Here is a 16,280-nt window from a genome sequence, read left to right as displayed (position 1 = left end):
AGGAAATTTTCTAGAAGTAGTTCTCAAAAGGAGATCTCAATCAGCAGCCAACACATCACCCAGGAACTTACTAGAAATGCACACTTTTGAGTCCCCCCCCCCCCCCCCCCGGACCAACTGAAGCAGTAACCCTCGGCCCTCCAACCCTGGTTTTAACAAGCCACCCAGGTAATCCTGAAGCATACTAAGTTTCAAGCATCTCTTCTAAGACTGTGCAGGACTGTGGCACAAGGTGAGTCAGATCCTTTCCTGACTCCCACCGGGGAGGTGGAGGTTCTGAAGCGTGGCAGACGGAGCACCCTTCCCCAGCAGACCTATCAGCAGAGAGAGCCAAGTTGGTCACTTTCCAACATGGCTGACCTAAAGCCTCAGGGATAAAGTTGGGGAAACCGAGTTCCAGGACCTGGGGTAACGTGGCCATTAGAAGGAATCTCCCAGGTGGTGTAGACTCTGATGTGAGGGGAGAGATTCGGAGAGCGGCCGAGGTGCAGACCGAGCCCTGCATTGAGGCACACTTGGATCAAGTATGGCAGGAGCGGCCCAGAAAGAGGAATCAGGGAGCTCTCAGACAGGACCCAGCCAGCCAGAGCCCCAGGGAGAAAGCGTGAACCGGCGGATGGGAGATGGGCAGAGGTAGGAGGCATCACCCTCTCAAGGGTAGGTTATGCACCCACCTCCTGGGCAACTGAGAGGGGCGCCAAATGGCCTCACAGGTCAGTGACCAGGGCTCTGCCCTGTGCGCTGTGCAGCCCAGCTCCAGAGCCCAGCACATGGCCCCCAGGTGGTGCCTTCCTGAAATAGCGCTTGCAGGGTAGCCCTCCTGAACCCCCCCTGCCTACAACCTTGTCCCCAGCTGCCTATAGGCCACCAGCCCCGCAGCCTGCACCTTCCAGTGAAGCAAAGGGGACCTGGGCTGAGCCCCAGTCCCAGGACAGAGGAACCTGGCAGGAACTCTTAGAGCACTGTGTCCATGCCGGCAGGGGGTCCGTCTGCTGGGCCCCATCAGGGCTTGGCACAGCAGGCTGCGCAGGGAATGCTCCGCCAACACTGGCCCCTGACAGGAGCCCACCACCTCTCACATCATCGCAGGTAGCCCCGTGTGGGGGTGGAGGCTTGGAAAGGCGAGGCCGCTCACCTGACACCACAGCTGCCCAGGCCGGCCTGTTCACAAAGCTGGGGCTTTCAGCAGCCGCATCCCTTGGGTGTTAGAACACATGACGTTCTCTAGGCGGGCTGGAGACAGAGAGGGCTCTGCTCTTCCTGGGATCCGTGACAGGGAAGTGAAAGACCAGGGACAGGCCCAGATACCACCTGGATCTGTGCCCCCAACCCCCACACCTCTGACTCCTCCAGTCACACGTTTGACAAATGATCACTTCCCAGGGACAGAACCTGATAATGTGCTTTTAATTGCACTTTTTCCAAAAGTATCTCCCTTCCTAGTTAAAATACAAACAATGAGGCAAGATGAAGACTGGCTCTGCCGCTCTGCAGTGGGGAGCAGTCTTGGTGCTTGGGGGGCCGGGCCTCCTCCCAAGCCGCCCCGGACAGTCCTGGCACCGGGCTGAGGACCGACCCTCCCAGCCCTATCCTGACCAGGATCCCTTCAGAAGGGCAGGGCCTGTGCAGCTTCAGGGTCAGCCCCCCAGGGCGCAGCCCCTCAGGTGGACATGATGCCGCTCTTCTCGCCCTTGACCTTGAGGAACTCCGCCATGCTGGAGAAATACTTCTGGTTGGCCTCAGCCACCTTCTTCTCGGCTGCTTGCGGGTTCACAATCTCCAGGCCCTGGGCAGGTACAGGAGGTGATGATGGGGTGGGGAGACGGGCCGGCCCCTGACAAGGCTCGCCCACCCCGTGAAAGAAGGTGAAATGTACAGGAGCCCTTCTCAGTTGTCCTTGGGCTCCAGGGCGATGTGAGAACAGATGACCACTCACCAAACTGCCACCGCCCCAAACCTGGGAGATTCTGACTCCAGGGGTCTGGGATTGGGGGAGAGTGGGGAGGACCTGGGCATCTGAATTTTTAACAAGTCATCCAGGTGATTTTAAAAATACCAGTGTTTCAAAACAGCTGACCACGTTTGGTTCCCGAGTAGGAAAGCTAAGTGACTTGCCTGTGGCCCTAGTACAAACCATAGCAACACCACTGGTGACGCAGACCCACGCTAGCTGGCAACATTCCCAGTATCTTCCCCACTAGTTCTCACCTCCTCGCTGAGGCCTCCCTGGGTGGCTCCAACCAGCCACCACGCTCCCACTCCCTTTCCCCTCCACGCACTTCCCACCTGCCAGCAGGTTCTGTATCTTACTTCCAGCCACTGCCACACCACAAGCTCCAAGAGGGCAAGACTTCCCATCTCGTGCTTGTGGCTCTATCCCCAGCACCTGCAACGGCGCTTGTAGCTCAGTACACCCTTGCTCATGGGGTGAATGAGCTCACATGGGACATGCTGGCCCTCCTCAGGGGAGCGGAGAGACAGACAGACGCAGCGGCTCCACCCAGTGCATCGGTGGCTGGGTGGGACCTCCCCGTCCCAGCCAGCTAGCTATGACCTTTCTTAGTTTCAACCCTGAGGTTGTCCCCACCATCCAACACCTCCGGGAGGGGCTGAGCAAGCTCCAGGTCACAGGGAACAACTGGTCACCTGCAGTCCCAGCCTGATCCTAAAGCCAGCCTGTGCTTGCAGGCACGTTTCCCTTCTGTCCCCATGAGCCTGAGCACCAGGAACCGCGCTCTGCCTTCCAGGGTCTTCCCTGAAACGCCAGCCACAACAGCCCAATGAGGAACTCCGTGTGCCCGCCTCAGGGGCAAAGAAACTGGAGCCCAGAGAGGGCTTTGCTCAGGGCCGCTCAGAAAGCCAGGAGGAGCCAGCCCAGACCCGGGCCCCTGACTCCGGCGCCCAGTACCTGGAGCGGGGTGAAGGCCACGCTGGAGGCGGTCCCTGAGGAGCGGTCGCGGATGGTGGACTTCCCGCCATACACCACGCTCTGCTTCTGCAGGGTCCGCTGTGGGGGGAGTGGACAGGAGGGTTGGGCTGGGCCCAGGCTCTCCCCCCGGAGCTCCCCCACCCTGGGCTCACCCCAGCCAGGCCCGTACCTGCAGTGTCTTGGAGATCCTGGCTTTGGTGGCCTCATTCACCTGTGTCTGCCGTACCCGCCCGCTGCCCGACTTGCCCAGATGACCCAGGCTGAAGCCCAGGTCCTCTTGGTAGGCGTCCTCCTCAATCTGGCAGGAGAGGATGGCATCCCAGGGTTCACTAGACGCCCAGGCGGTCACCCGATTCAGGTGCCTGCTGGGGCCCAGTGAGCACGGTCCTGTCACCCAAGCAGGCAGCCGAGAGGGGCTGCGCGTGGCTCCGCGCGCGTGTGCATGCGCGTGCACACGTGCGGGGCTCCGCCACGGAAAGCCGGCTTGCCGGTGAAACGGCATCTGAGCGCGTTCTTGCAGGACCGGCAGGAGGACGCTCCGCGAGACTGACCGCGCAGGGAAGCCTGGGGATGGGCACGCACAAGGGCAAGGCTGGGGGGAGGGACAGGGCCAGCGCGGAGTGCTACATTGGTCCCTGCGGGGGGCATGGATGTGGGGAGAGGCTGGAGGTGGGGTGGTGCCCGGCAGAGAGGAAGAGCGTGAAAGGGGCGCCAGGATGAAGGGCCTGACCTCTCCGAAGCTCATGCGGTTGGCCTGCTTCCGGATCTCGGTCAGTCCCAGCCGCTCCTTCATCTTGCGGTACCTGGGTGGGCAGCAGGGTCAGCCGGGTCAGCCGGGCGTGAGCCCCCCCCCCCCCCCGCCCCCGCGCTCCTGAGGGCCCACCTGCGGCCGCCGCGTTTCTTGCGCTGCCCGTCAAGGGGCGCAGGCAGTGGCTTCACCTGCTTCACAGGCGGAGGCTCCTGCCACTTGTCGAACTTCCGCTCAATCTCGTCCTTCAGTTCGTAGCCCACCTGGGGAGGGCAGAAGCGTCCCATCAGGGCCTTGCCCCGCCCTCGGCCAGAGTGTCATGCCCGTCCCCAGGCCTAGGGGCCCTATCCTCTGTCGGGGTTTAGGTCTCAGGCTCAGACCTCTCCCTGCACCCCTCACGTGACTATCTCCTTGATGGGGGGATACGAGCAGCCCCCCAAATGCAACAGGGCCAAAGGCAATGCCTGTGTCTCCTCCCCAGCCTTCAGCCCTGGCCTGCACAGGTGGCCAAAGGGGGTCACCTGGGAGCCTCACCTCCGTAGTTTCTGTTCCACTGGGCTTTTTCTTCTGGAAAGACCCCAGATCGGCCCCCATCAGCACCTCTGCTGATAACTGAGCTCTCTCCGGGGCCCATAGGCTCCACATGACCTGCCCCTCCCAAGGCCTTCTCTTCCAAGCTTGCTGTGTGCCAGGCCCAGGGCCTTTGCACTGGCTGTTTCCTCTTCCTGGGACTCTTCCCCCAAACACTCGCCTGACTTGCGTGTTAGCTTCACTTGAGTACATGACCTTCACCTTTCCAGAGAGGCCCTCCCTGACATCCTGGTTAACCCAGCACCCACTCTCCCTCACCAGCCCAGGACCCTCTGATCCCATCTCAGCATTTGCGCAGCACCCTGAACATACCACAGATGTCCCCCGTCTCCTCACCCCGCCCCGGCCAGAATGTGAATGCCACCGAGGCAGGGCTGTGGTCCGAGCGACTCACTGCTGTCCCCCCAGCACCTCGACCCATGGTTGAGAGGGAAAGAGAAAGGGTGAGGGAGAAGGCGGGGAGGGGGAGAGAGACGAAGCCCGAACGCTGTGTCAGGCTGAGTGTCTGAACGCCAACGTACGAGACAGAAAACACACCCACTTTCATGTAGCCAGTCCACCAAGGAAGACAAGTCAACTGCGCTGCGACAAGGCTGGTAGACAGACAGACCCACAGAGACGGACGCCTGCCCGCGCCTCACCTTCCCTTCCGTGCTCTCATGGAAACTGTCCACACGGGCTGCCAGCGTGCACTTGGCGGCCACCAGCCGGGCCGCCTTCCGCCGGAGATCCTGAAGCAGCAGAGAGGGGGCAGACCTGACGGGAGGCTCCCTTTGCCAGCACCGAGCTTTCCCCAAACCCCAGCCACCACCATTCCCACCACATGTCACCGTAATAGCGCGTTATGGCACCAAATCAGCACCATCACGGTTTTCTCTCCCCAGGCTCATTATGAACAGCCGGAAGCTGTCTGCAGAGACAGCCACCTTACTGCAGGTAGAAAACGGTCACATGCTAAAAACAGTGATGAAGACAGAAAACATCCACCTGTGCAGCAGAAAGGTCGGCGGCCCACATTCTGAGACACACAAAGATGGTGCACGTACACCCCCAGCCACACATCTAGTTGGTAGTGATAACGAGGTTAGCAGTGAGCGCCTATAACCCTGCCCTGAGGCCAGCCCTCGGTCCTCGGCCCCTGGGCGGTGAGCTCTGCTGGCCTGGGGGCCTCGGACAAGGCAGAGGCCAACCATGGGATTGGAGATGGGGTTTTTGGGCGTCGGGGTCTCAACCTGGAGCCCAGCTTAGCCACCTGGGCTACCCGGTCACGTCTGCACAAGTGAGCCCCAGTGGAGACTCCGGACTTCGAGGCTCAGCCAGGCTTCTCTGGGAGCAGGTGTCCCTGCGTGCGGTCAGGTGTGCAGGCCAGGAGTGACGTGTCCTGGCAGGGAGAGGACAACTGGGAGTGCGGTGGGTGGCGCCGTCAGGCCCTGCCCCACGCGCTTCCTCCCCTGGCTGATGTCTGTCCTCTCACGACCGCAAGCCCAGGTGGGTCGACCTGGAGTCCGTTCGTCCCTCTAGGGGGTTACTGAACCTGAGGATGGTTTGGGGACCCCTGCCACTTGCAAGCTAATGCTGACACTGTTTGTCACATGCAAGCGGGGCCTGAAAGAGTTCCATCTGTAGCAGTCCTAATCCCAACCCCACGAGGCAGGCTCTGTTCCCATTTGACAGACAAGGACACTGAGGCACAGAGCTCATGCCTCTTGCCCTGTTAAGTGGAGCTCTAGAACCCAACCCTGACACATAGGCTCCAGCGTCCTCGTTCCGATGCTCCGTGTGACCCTGTCGTCTGAGCTCCTGACCACGGTCCCCAGCTCTGACCAGTGGAAACTGAGGAGCCGAGGCTGCGTCTGGCACGGCGGAAGCTCCACGGGGAGCCACGTGGGGGACGGAGGGGACTCACCGGGGGCAGAGATTGCACGATGTCGCTGTGGTAGATGTAACCGGTGTGCGGCAGCACGGACGTGGACGAGAAGCCGGACAGCGTCTTTCGCTGGGCCCCAAGCAGCATGATGTTACAGGCCGGCATCTTGGAGAGGTTGGTTAGGCCCCCTGCCACCCCTGCAACCAGAGGGAGGATGTCAAAGCAGCCCAGGGTGTTTATTTGGGGGCTCGCTGCGTGCCGTGTGCCTCTGTGTGTGTTTCTGGTTGAATTCCTGAGTTGGCCCTGCTGGGGAGGGCTGACAAATCCCGTTTTAGAGGGAGGGTATGGAGGAGGCTCAGAGAGGTGAAACCACCGGCCTGAGGATGCACAGCAAGGAGTCAGCCCCACAGTAACCCGCCCCCTGAGTCTGCAGAGCTCTGTGTGTCTCCCACCAGCTGCCAGCACCCGGGGGACACCCGGAGGACGGGCCTGGCATCAATCATCCCGGGTTCCCGTGAGCACGTCTGCAGGCTGGGGGCAGGGAAACTGCAGCTAGAAATGCCGCCTCTGATGGGGGTCTGCGGCACTCCAGGCCCTGCGCTGGGTGTTTTCAAGGACGAGGTCGACTGTGTCATCAAACACATGCCTCCCGCACAGGGACGGGCCCCCACACGCCCCCCGCTGACACACACACACTCACTCTGATTCAATCTGCACAACCTGCGACCCTTTGCAGATACGATCATGTGAAGGACCCTGAGACGGGGTAAGTGGAAGAGAAAGGCAGAGAGTCACAGGAGACTTTAAGATGGGGGATGCGGCAGCCTCTAGAAGCTGGAGAAGGCCGGGAGCGGCCCCCTCTCTAGGAGCTCGCAAACACAAAGGAACGCAGGACCTGGCTGACACCCTGATTTCTGCCCAGCACTCGTAGGACAGTAGCAAAGGCCCATCACACCTGGGGAAACCGAGGCACATGCCGTCACCTGCCCAAAGATGTGAGGTCAGTGAGGAGGGAAGGAGGACCCACACCTGAGTTTATCTTGCCCTGAAACTTCTGCTCCTTCCTACCCTGCAACGCTGCACACGCCGGCCACCCAAGCCTGAGCTATGACCCAGATTCCTACGTCGAAGCCCTGCGCCTGGTACCGTAGAACGGGACCATGTTTGGAAACAGGCCTTGAAAGAGGTGATTAAAGTGGAAGGATGTCAGCAGATGGGCCCTGATCCAGCACGACCAGTGTCCTCGGAAGAAGAGCTGAGGACACAGACACGCAGAGGGGAGGCCACGGGAGCCGCCGGCCACCAACAAGCCGAGGAGAGAGGCCTCCGTGGGGCCCAGCCTGCTGACACGCTGCTCCCGGCCTCCCAGCCTCGGGGACCATGTGACAGCGAACCTGGGAGCTCAGCCCCTGCCCGCCCCGCCCGTGGTGCTCGTTAGGGCAGCAGGAGCAAAGCCGCACCACTGCTGCATGCAGCTCCCCTGAAGACTCTCACAGCTGAAGGCGCGAGGAGCCCGAGACGGCGCTCTGAGGGGGTCGAGGAGGAGCGCCCACCTCACTCCTGACACATGGTTAGGATAGCAGTCCCCATCTCGCGGGTGAGACCGAGGCCCCGAGAGCTGACGCCAGTGCCGGGCAGCCCAGGCGTCTGTGCGGAACCGGGAGCTGCTGGGACGTGCCAGCCGAGGGGGCAGCCTCTCTAGCAGCCACGCTCCCTCCTCCTCCAGCCTGTCCAGTCCAGCCCAGCTCAGGGCTACCAACCTGTCCCCGCGTGTCTGCAGGAAGAGCAGGGCAGCTGACCTCTGAGACCTCTAGGAGGGGTGACAGGGGCGAGGGCAAGGGGGACACGGTGCTGAGGGCCCGGGCCAGATGCCCCATCTTGTAAAGGAGGGACGAGGCTTCCCCAAAGTTGCATTGTTCAACAACAGCCCTGTGTCCGCACTCTGCCCCGGGCCTCACCCATGATCTTGGCGGCCGTGGATGCCCCGATGATGATGGAGAGGTTGGGCGCGATGAAGGACATCCGAGACTCCACGTACTCGTAGATGCGGTGCTTAGAGGCGTTCAGCTCGAGCGCCATGTCGCAGGCCTCCTCCAGCCGCTCCAGCTCCTCCTCCGACAGCTGCTGCCTGCGGCGGTGAGCGACGCGGCTGGTCGGACCCTGGCCCCCGCCGGGTGTCCTGTCTGCCTGGCACGGGAGCCCATGTCCCCCCACCTGTGTGCACAGCCAACGGCCCTGAGGCCTGGAAGCAAGGGCTGCTGGGAATCTTGGTTTTCAGGGGGCACCTTGCCAGCCTGGGCCTTGCCTGCCCACGTGCCCCTGCCAGCTCCTCCCCCTCCTTCAGGTCTCAGCCTTGCCGGCCACCGAAGCCCACTGCTGACCAACGACACCTCTGTAAGGCCTCTCCGTGTCCCGCCCACTTCTGTGCCAGACCAGCTGGCCCCAGGAGAGGGACCCCACAGCTGTGTGGCCCTCAGCAGCATGCCCAGCGCATTCCTGGCACACAGAAGATGTTGGGCGAGTACTTATGGCAGGAAACCACAAAGGGGGGCTGTTTTGCTGTCATTTTACTGAGAAGGGACCCGAGGCCCAGATGGTGAAGGGACTGGCCTGAAGCCACAGAGCTGGTAACCAGACCCAGCCATACCCCTCCCTCCCTCACCCCATCTGCTGTAAGCCGCATAAAGGAGGGACCATGGAGCCAGCCGCAGGCCCCTGCAACCACGGCCCCGTGGGCTGATGCTCACGACTGCCCCCAGCAGTGGCAAGCTAGGAGCCCACTTGCTCTCCCAAAAGAGAGCTTGGTCCCTGCCTGCGGCTGCGTCGTCACCTCCTCTAGGAAGCCACCGGCCCAGGAGGACAGATCCCTCTCGTCTTGTGCTCCATGCCCCTCGGCACCCCGTGTGCATTCTGACACTCGCCCGCCAGCCTTCGACCTGCGTGTGCACCTGCTTCCCCGCAGACGGGAGCGTGGGCAGGGCAGCCTCTGCTCTGCTGAGTTCTCTCATCTCTGCCCTCAGAACAGTGCTCAGTGCTCAGTCAGCATTTGCTCAATGAGCAGAATGGCAGCCCAAGGGAGGAGGTCTCCATGCTTCTGGACTCTGCTCTGGGGTTACAGACATTTCCTCCTCGTGGGCACAGATGCCAGAGGGGAAGGTAGAGACCGAGGGGCCAACACAAAGTCCCTACCTTCACAGACCCCTCCATTCCAGCGAGGGATGGCGTGCCAGAGACAAATGCTTCTACTGTGGGTTTGCCTTCCGCCTCGCCGGTCCCGACTACAGGCCCCTCGCTGACTGAGCATCCCTGGGCCCAGCCCGGTGCCTGGCTTACGGCAGGCCCTCGTCAAACACGTGAGGAACAGAAATGACCCGTCCTCCTGAGACGGACACCTGTGCCACTGGGACCCCAAGATCTTCATCGGCCACTAGACGGGCCTGAGGGGCCCCGGTGACTTTCCCCCCCCCGTGCACGCACCCCTGAGTGGTGGAGGCGGTCACGCTAACGACCATGATGGTGGCGTTGGTCAGGATCTGCTGTAGGTTCTCGTTGTTCTTGCACTTGTCCAGGCTGTTGCCCAGCTCCTAGGGGTGAGAAGGAAACAGAGGGGAGGCACAGAGACTCAGGGAGGCCCTAGAACCTCTCTTGCTCCTGCACACACCTGGGTCTCTTCTGCGGACACAGGGACAGCTAGGGACTATACACAGGGTGCCTGCGCCTCCCAGTCCCAGGGACTTCACTGCTCAGAGCATCAGCAGCATCTGCCCTGCGCGGCCGCTCAGAAACTCAGCGCAGGCAGACCCGCCGCCTGCATCAATGGAGGCAGCCAATCTGACCACACCGCCTCGCTGCGCGGAGGCCCCCCAACCATCCGCACCTTCTGCTAGCCTCACGCAGGAGACTCCTCACTGCCGTCCCCGCCCTCACTAGCACCTGACCCTCTCGTGGCTTCCCCAGAAGGCCCACAGCCTTGGGGTCACATGGGACCCGACCTCATCAACTTTGCCGGTCACTTCCTCCTTTCTGAACACAGCAGGGCTTGTGACCACCCCAGGGTCTTGGTACTCGTGACCTCTTCCCCCAGATCTCTGAGCAGCTACCCCTGCATCAACCTTCAGATCTCGACTCAAATGCCACCAGCTCCAACCCCTGCTGGTGGCACGAGGGACCCCCTCATCTCCCTCCCTGCTTCCTTGCCTCGAGCAGCTCGCAGACCTTCCTGGGAGACCCATCCAGGGAAGCGGTGGCACTGGAGGTAGGGCAGAGTCCCGAGGACATCCTTTCCAGGCTCCACCCGTCTCTTGCTGGGAAGCCTGGAGCAGATGACCCACCACCCATCCCCTCCAGTGTCTCTAGGCCTCAAGGGAACGAGGAAGGCAGCTGAGGCTCGGGCAACCTCACTCGGGCCCTTCACCTGCTCTCTGCCCCACCTACCCCCTTCACATGAGGGGCGATCCAGGGGACTCAGTTCCTCTCTCCGCTCACCTTGACGGTGCGGATGTAATCCAGTGCGTTGGGGACCAGAGACTCCAGTTCAGGGAAGCGCTTTGAGTACTTATCCCGGATGAACTTGTGGATGATGTCTAAGGCACACGGGGAAGGCAGATATCTGATGAGGGCAGGCAGACTCTGCTGGCTGGCCCCAGCACCCATCCCCCTCCCTCCTCTGGCAACCAAACCCCTGAATGCAGCTGGGCTCACGGATACCCAGCAGCCCGTTCTGCTAGATGTGGCCACATGAGATCATTCTGGTCTACGAGATGTGATCTCAAGTGACACGTGCAATTTCCACATCACCCCCTTAAAGAACTGTGCCCTCCTCCTCTTTCCCATTCTGCTGGTGGGGATGTGGAGGTGATGGCTGGAAGTAAGCAGTCATCCTGTGGCCCGACACACGCGGCAAGTCAACAAGACAAAGAGCCTGATCTAGACTCTTGCGTCAGAGGAAAGCACGCTTCCTTCTTATTCAGGCTGCCCCGTTACAGCAGCTGAACCTGGACTCGAACTAATATGAGGAGTTTGGGGGCAGGACCCCGGGGAAGGCCAGCAGAATCCTGCTTGTCCCCTCCTTGGGGATGGGAGGAGGAGGTGAGGGACACCACACGGGGCCGTGTCTGCTCGTCCTCCCAGAACTCACTCAGTTCATTCTCGATCTCCACGGTCAGGTTGTTCGCGTCCACGATGACCCGGTATTCGGGGGCCGCCTCGACCGGTCCCATCACTGTGAGGACAACAAACCGCCTGGGTGGGTGAGTGTGTATCTAGGCTCCCACAGCTGGGGGAGGCAGGGGGCAGCGGCGTGTGGCTAGAAGGGAGCCGGGGGCTGAGGACAAAACCTGGAGCGGGGCTTCCATGTCGGCCCACCTCCCATCGCTACCCTCCAGGCCAGTCGAGACATGACCCCATCGCACTCCAGGACTAACCCCTCCAGGGGCTCCCCATCCGCTCAGGCGGAGGGTTAAGCCCCCCAGAAAGGAAGCCCTGTGAGGACAGGTACTGCGTGTCTCCCACGGCTACGCCCCCGGTACCCAGCACAGTGCCTGGCTATTTGCTGACTGTCCAGCTTTGCAGTCTCTCCCTCCGATGGCCTCGGCACCATCCCAGCCCCTCGCTCTCGAGACGCCCCGTCTTATCGCAGGCCAGCCCACGAGGGCTGTAGTGCCCGGGCACTCAGCACTGCTTCGCTCTCCTCTGGGCCTCTGCATACGCTGTTCCCACTCGCTGGCACATCCCTTCCTCACCTGTCTCGAGAAGTTCCTCTCCAGGTTTTCACAACAGTCATAACGATGAGGACACTGAGGGCGCCGCAGGCACAGTGGCTGAAATGCACAACTTACCGCGTGTGCCGCTGCCCCTGCAGCCTTACGGGTACTGCCCTGATCTCCCACAACCGCCTAGGGAGGCTGGTGTTACCAGTGAGCAGAGAGAGAAACGGAGGGACGCGGCCTGATGCCACAGAGCCAGCACGCAACAGAGCTGAGATCTGGCCCCGGGGCCCGTTGTAACCCTGACGGCTCAGACGTCTCTGCGTCCCGAAGGCACCTCAGGTCCTTCCCTCCCTTCAGGGCCTCTCCTCCTGCTCCCGGGGCACTCCGGCCACATCGGTTAGACACAGCTGCCACCTGGACCGGAGATGCTCCGTGTCCACCTCCCCGACCAGACACCAGGTGGGGTCAGGTCTGACTTAACCTGAAGCCTGACCCGACATCAGGGAGTGTCCCTTCCTCCGCTCCCCACAGCTCTCGGGCCGCCGCCTCTGCCACTCCAGACAAGTGAGGCTCTGCATACATAGCTCCTTCACCAGGGCACACGGCCACTGCTCTTGGCCTGGGGTGTGTATTCATGCTTCGAAGCCCATTTCAGCGATCAGCTCTTCCTAGGCTCTGAGGCAGGGTCAGCCCCCACCTAGCAGCTCGTGTCCCGCACTCCCCCCACCCCAGCAGGCACTGCCCACAACTGTCCAGACCCAGGCTGTCTGCTTTGCCAGATCCCGAGCGTTCTGAGAGCAGAGAGCTGGGCGGATTCCCCAGGGCACCCGGTGCCCACACAGGCCTGCCGCGGGGCACCTCACGAAAGCTTTAAAGTAAAGAAGGAAGAGCAGGTCTGCCCGGGACTCTGCTCTGACCACACTGCGGCTGTGCCCACAACATCTGCGAACAAATTCCAGCCCGGAGCTCCACCCCCTCAAGAACGGGCGGCAACAGGAGCAGCGCCCAGAGCTGGGCCGAGTGCTCCAGACACAAGCAGGGTCCCCCACAGCTGACGGGCTGATAACTGCACATCAGAGGGCTACTCTCTATTTACCAAATGACACCAGTTTTCCACTCACGGTAGCAATGATGCCCCCTCTCAGGCAAACTGAAGGAAAAGACTACGCTGACTTGAAGAAAACAACAGAACAAGTGGTTTACGGATGTGGTGGGACCCTTAACCGGGCACGTGAACCCCGGAAGGTGAGCCCTCAGCCGCGGGCAAGCGCTCGGCACCGAACACGGACTTAAGGAGTGTTGGCCTTACAGCATGATGCCGTCTCGGGGAGAAGCCTGCGCTGGGATGGAGATGTGGGCTCTCCAAAAGGCCGAGAGAGCGAGAGACTGAACTTTCAAAGCTGCGCGCAGCGAGAGAGCCCGGGGCTGGGCGGGCGAGGGGAGCGGGAGGGGAGAGGTACCTTCCGAAGCCTTGGCCTGCTTGCTGATATACTCCTCAATCTTCATCATGATCTCGGCAAACTGCTCAGGGAAGACAGAGTCGGAACTCGGGACTGGGAGGAGGCAGAGCGACTGCACACATCACCCCTCCCCGCAGCTTCTCTTTGCAGCCGGCTCACCATCTTGCTGTCCCACAGCTTGGCGATGCTCTTGACCGAGTCCCCGGAAAGATCCAGCTGCGTCTCCTCCTGCACATCTTCGATTGCGGGCTCCTCTTCTTCCTCCCCATAGCTTCCTCCTTCCTCCTCCTCTGCCGCCTCCTCAAGGTCGGCCAGGAGCTCATCTGCCAGGGACATGCTGAGGCCTATGGGGAAGGAGAGCAGGGTCCCCCCTCATTAATGAGAAGGGCTTCTCCCCCCTCAGAAGGGCCTGGTCCTTCCTGGATCGACACCACAAGCATTTTCATGCGCTTTTTCTTCAGCGCCGGTGCCTGGCACATAACAGGTGCTCAGTCACTACCAAACCACTCCATGAGCAAACCTCCCAGAAGCAGGTGGTCTCCGGTCACAGCTCACACCAGCTCACACCACTGTTCTCACACTCACCTCGCTGGAAAAGACAACAGGATGCCCCACACACCACCACCTCACTGAGACTTAAAAAATTTACATCCTGGGACGCCTGGGTGGCTCAGTTGGTTGGGCAGCTGCCTTTGGCTCAGGTCATGATCCCAGCGTCCTGGGATCGAGTCCCACATTGGGCTCCTTGCTTGGCGGGGAGCCTGCTTCTCCCTCTGCCTCTGCCTGCCATTCTGTCTGCCTGTGCTCGCTCGCTCTCCTCTCTCTCTGACAAATAAATAAAATCTTTAAAAAAAAAAAATTTACATCCTTCCCTTGATGAGACGGGAACCTTGCCTCAGACCCTTTTTTGTCCTATACCAGAGACCCCTTCCCCAAACCGTTGGGCCCTAAATGAATGACAGATGTCCTAAAATACTGATCTCCCCAGCCGTCAGGGCAACCAGGTGCAGCCTAAAATGTCTAGAGCCCCCAGCTGACCCCCTCTGGCCGTGAGCAGCCTCCTCATCGACTCCAGGGGCTGGACAAAATGAGTATTTTCCCTGAGTCCCATGAAATGGCAAAGAATGAGAAGGACTACTCAACAAGGTACAAACCTACCATCCTCCTGGCTCTCTTAACTTTTTTTTAAAATGAGAAAACTGTCCTCCTTCCTGTTCTTTTCCATTTTTCATAAAAACAAACCCCATTCCTCACTTCCTACTCTTCTACACCGCCCTATCTTGGAGTGTAAAAACAGAGACTTCGCGTGGGTGATTTGTGGAGTGAAGCACGCGGGGGGCTGGGCAACAGGGAGAGCAGAGAACTCCCGGCCAATGTAAACGCGCAGCTGACGCACACCTACGGACTTGCTTTGCGAGGGGGACCATCGGTTGCATGGTGCCAGGTTTTTTCTTTCTTCAAGGAATTCCGAATTTTTATGTAGAATCTCTTAGTTTCAATGTTGCCTCGTAATTACTCAAATGGATAATTTTACTAAAACTAAAACCCTCCAGACCACCACACACGGCACAGGCCGAACCTGAAAGGTTACAGGACGGATTTGGCCCTTGAAGTTCGAGCTTGGGACCCCTGGGTGCCCAGCTGTCCCTATGAGATCAGTTTCCCCTCACTCCCCTCACCCCCTCCTCCCTCCCTTAGAGGCAGTATCCTCTTTACTGACTTCTCTTTAACGCACCTGCGTGGTCTCACGTGTGCCTTTCTCTGAAGCTCGCCTCCTCACTTTCTCTGCACTAGAAAAGCTGTCTTTATTTACTTTTGTACTTATTTGAGAGCAGAGCGAGCACAAAGGGGTAGGGGCAGAGGGAGAAGCAGACTCCCCTCTGAGCAGGGAGCCGGATGCGGGATACCTGGTTGGATCCCAGAACCCTCGGATCATGACCTGAAGCGAAGGCAGATGCTTAACAGACGGAGCCACCCAGGCGCCCCTCTTCCTTACAGGATATAGGGCGCTCCCCATACATGTAACACTTGGTGTCTGTGCTGTCCTGTCTGTTTCCACTCAACGGTCAGCCGACCCGGGCACCGCATCTGTCTGCTCACAGCTACATCCTCACATCTAGCGGAATGTCTACACTGTGGCTGGTACCGAAAAATCACCTGCTGAACGAGGGAAGGGCTCGATCTAGTCCTTACGCCGGCCACATCACGCTTTCTCCAGGTCTCTAAGTGATTTGCTCGTCCCTCAGGGGCACAAACACTGCTTCCCGCCGCGTGCGTCTCTGAGCCCCGGACCAGACCCCATCCCGCTGTTAACACATCTCGGAGCCCTTTCGTTCGTCCCGACACTTAAGGCCGTCCGGACTTCTAACACTTTCAAACGCGCGTCTTCCCGGTTCGGAGGACATTTCCGCAGGAACAGGGGCCGTGCCCCCTTGGCTCACCGCTCGCCGTGCCCGCGACCAGCCCGCCGCAGGCCAGCCCGCCTCTCCGGCCGCGCCGCCGCCGGGACGCCCCTCGCCCCCTCGCCCTCCGCGGCCCTCAGCTCCCTCCCGCGTTCCCGCTGCAGACGGGACGCAGCCCGGCGCCCCGCGCGTCCGGGCCGGTGTAATTACATAATCATTACCCGACTAAGCCGGTCTCCGAGGCACCGGGCACGGCGCCGAGCGGCAAGGAGCCGCCAGCGCCCGGACGCTGCAGAGCACAGAGGACCTCCGCGTAACCAACCTACTAAGGCCTGCCTCTCTCCCTGCACACGCCGGCCCCCGGACCCCGGAGTCCGGCCTCCCGCCCTCGCCCCGTCTCCCTCACACGCACCTCTCCCCGCCTCGCACGACGGTTTCTAGGGAAAGTTGCTTCCGAACAGCCCTCGACGCTCACTGATGACGTCTGACTCGCGCCGGCGTCGCGGCAAAGGCGCGCTCTGATTGGCTCCCGCCCCGTGTCATTCTCGGCCGCCTTTGGAACAACAACTTTATTA

The 16,280-nt window shown here is 60.8% G+C and overlaps 1 protein-coding gene across 2 annotated transcripts; it reads right to left on the bottom strand.

The window, feature by feature from the left end:
- Positions 1 to 1,388: 1,388 nt before the first annotated feature.
- Positions 1,389 to 16,266, bottom strand: PRPF31 (pre-mRNA processing factor 31). 2 transcript variants are annotated; one of them, XM_047710347.1, is made up of 14 exons: positions 16,118 to 16,266; positions 13,463 to 13,647; positions 13,304 to 13,364; positions 11,273 to 11,356; positions 10,621 to 10,718; positions 9,613 to 9,719; positions 8,094 to 8,263; positions 6,175 to 6,332; positions 4,910 to 4,999; positions 3,813 to 3,940; positions 3,660 to 3,732; positions 3,099 to 3,227; positions 2,909 to 3,007; positions 1,389 to 1,786 (listed from the first exon to the last, which is right to left on the bottom strand). In XM_047710347.1, the coding sequence occupies exons 2-14, from the start codon at positions 13,637 to 13,639 to the stop codon at positions 1,661 to 1,663; spliced, it is 1,500 nt and encodes a 499-aa protein (XP_047566303.1). In that variant the 5' UTR covers positions 13,640 to 13,647; positions 16,118 to 16,266; the 3' UTR covers positions 1,389 to 1,660. The 2 variants fall into 2 exon arrangements, with proteins under 2 accessions (XP_047566303.1, XP_047566304.1); XM_047710348.1 differs by lacking the exon at positions 16,118 to 16,266 and adding an exon at positions 15,461 to 15,601.
- Positions 16,267 to 16,280: the final 14 nt, after the last annotated feature.

This window comes from Lutra lutra, chromosome 17 (assembly GCF_902655055.1).
Source record: "Lutra lutra chromosome 17, mLutLut1.2, whole genome shotgun sequence".
Taxonomy (NCBI): domain Eukaryota; kingdom Metazoa; phylum Chordata; class Mammalia; order Carnivora; family Mustelidae; genus Lutra; species Lutra lutra.
This window is presented reverse-complemented; position numbering and strand designations above follow the sequence as displayed.

Coding starts and splice junctions, on each gene's coding strand:
- PRPF31 (XM_047710347.1), bottom strand. CDS start 13,639: ATGTCCCTGGCAGATGAGCTCCTGGCCGACCTTGAGGAGGCGGCAGAG. Junction 8,264..9,612: donor ACCGCCTCCACCACTCAGGG/GTGCGTGCACGG, acceptor TCACCGCCGCAG/GCAGCAGCTGTCGGAGGAGG. Junction 3,941..4,909: donor ATGAGAGCACGGAAGGGAAG/GTGAGGCGCGGG, acceptor TGCCCTCCCCAG/GTGGGCTACGAACTGAAGGA.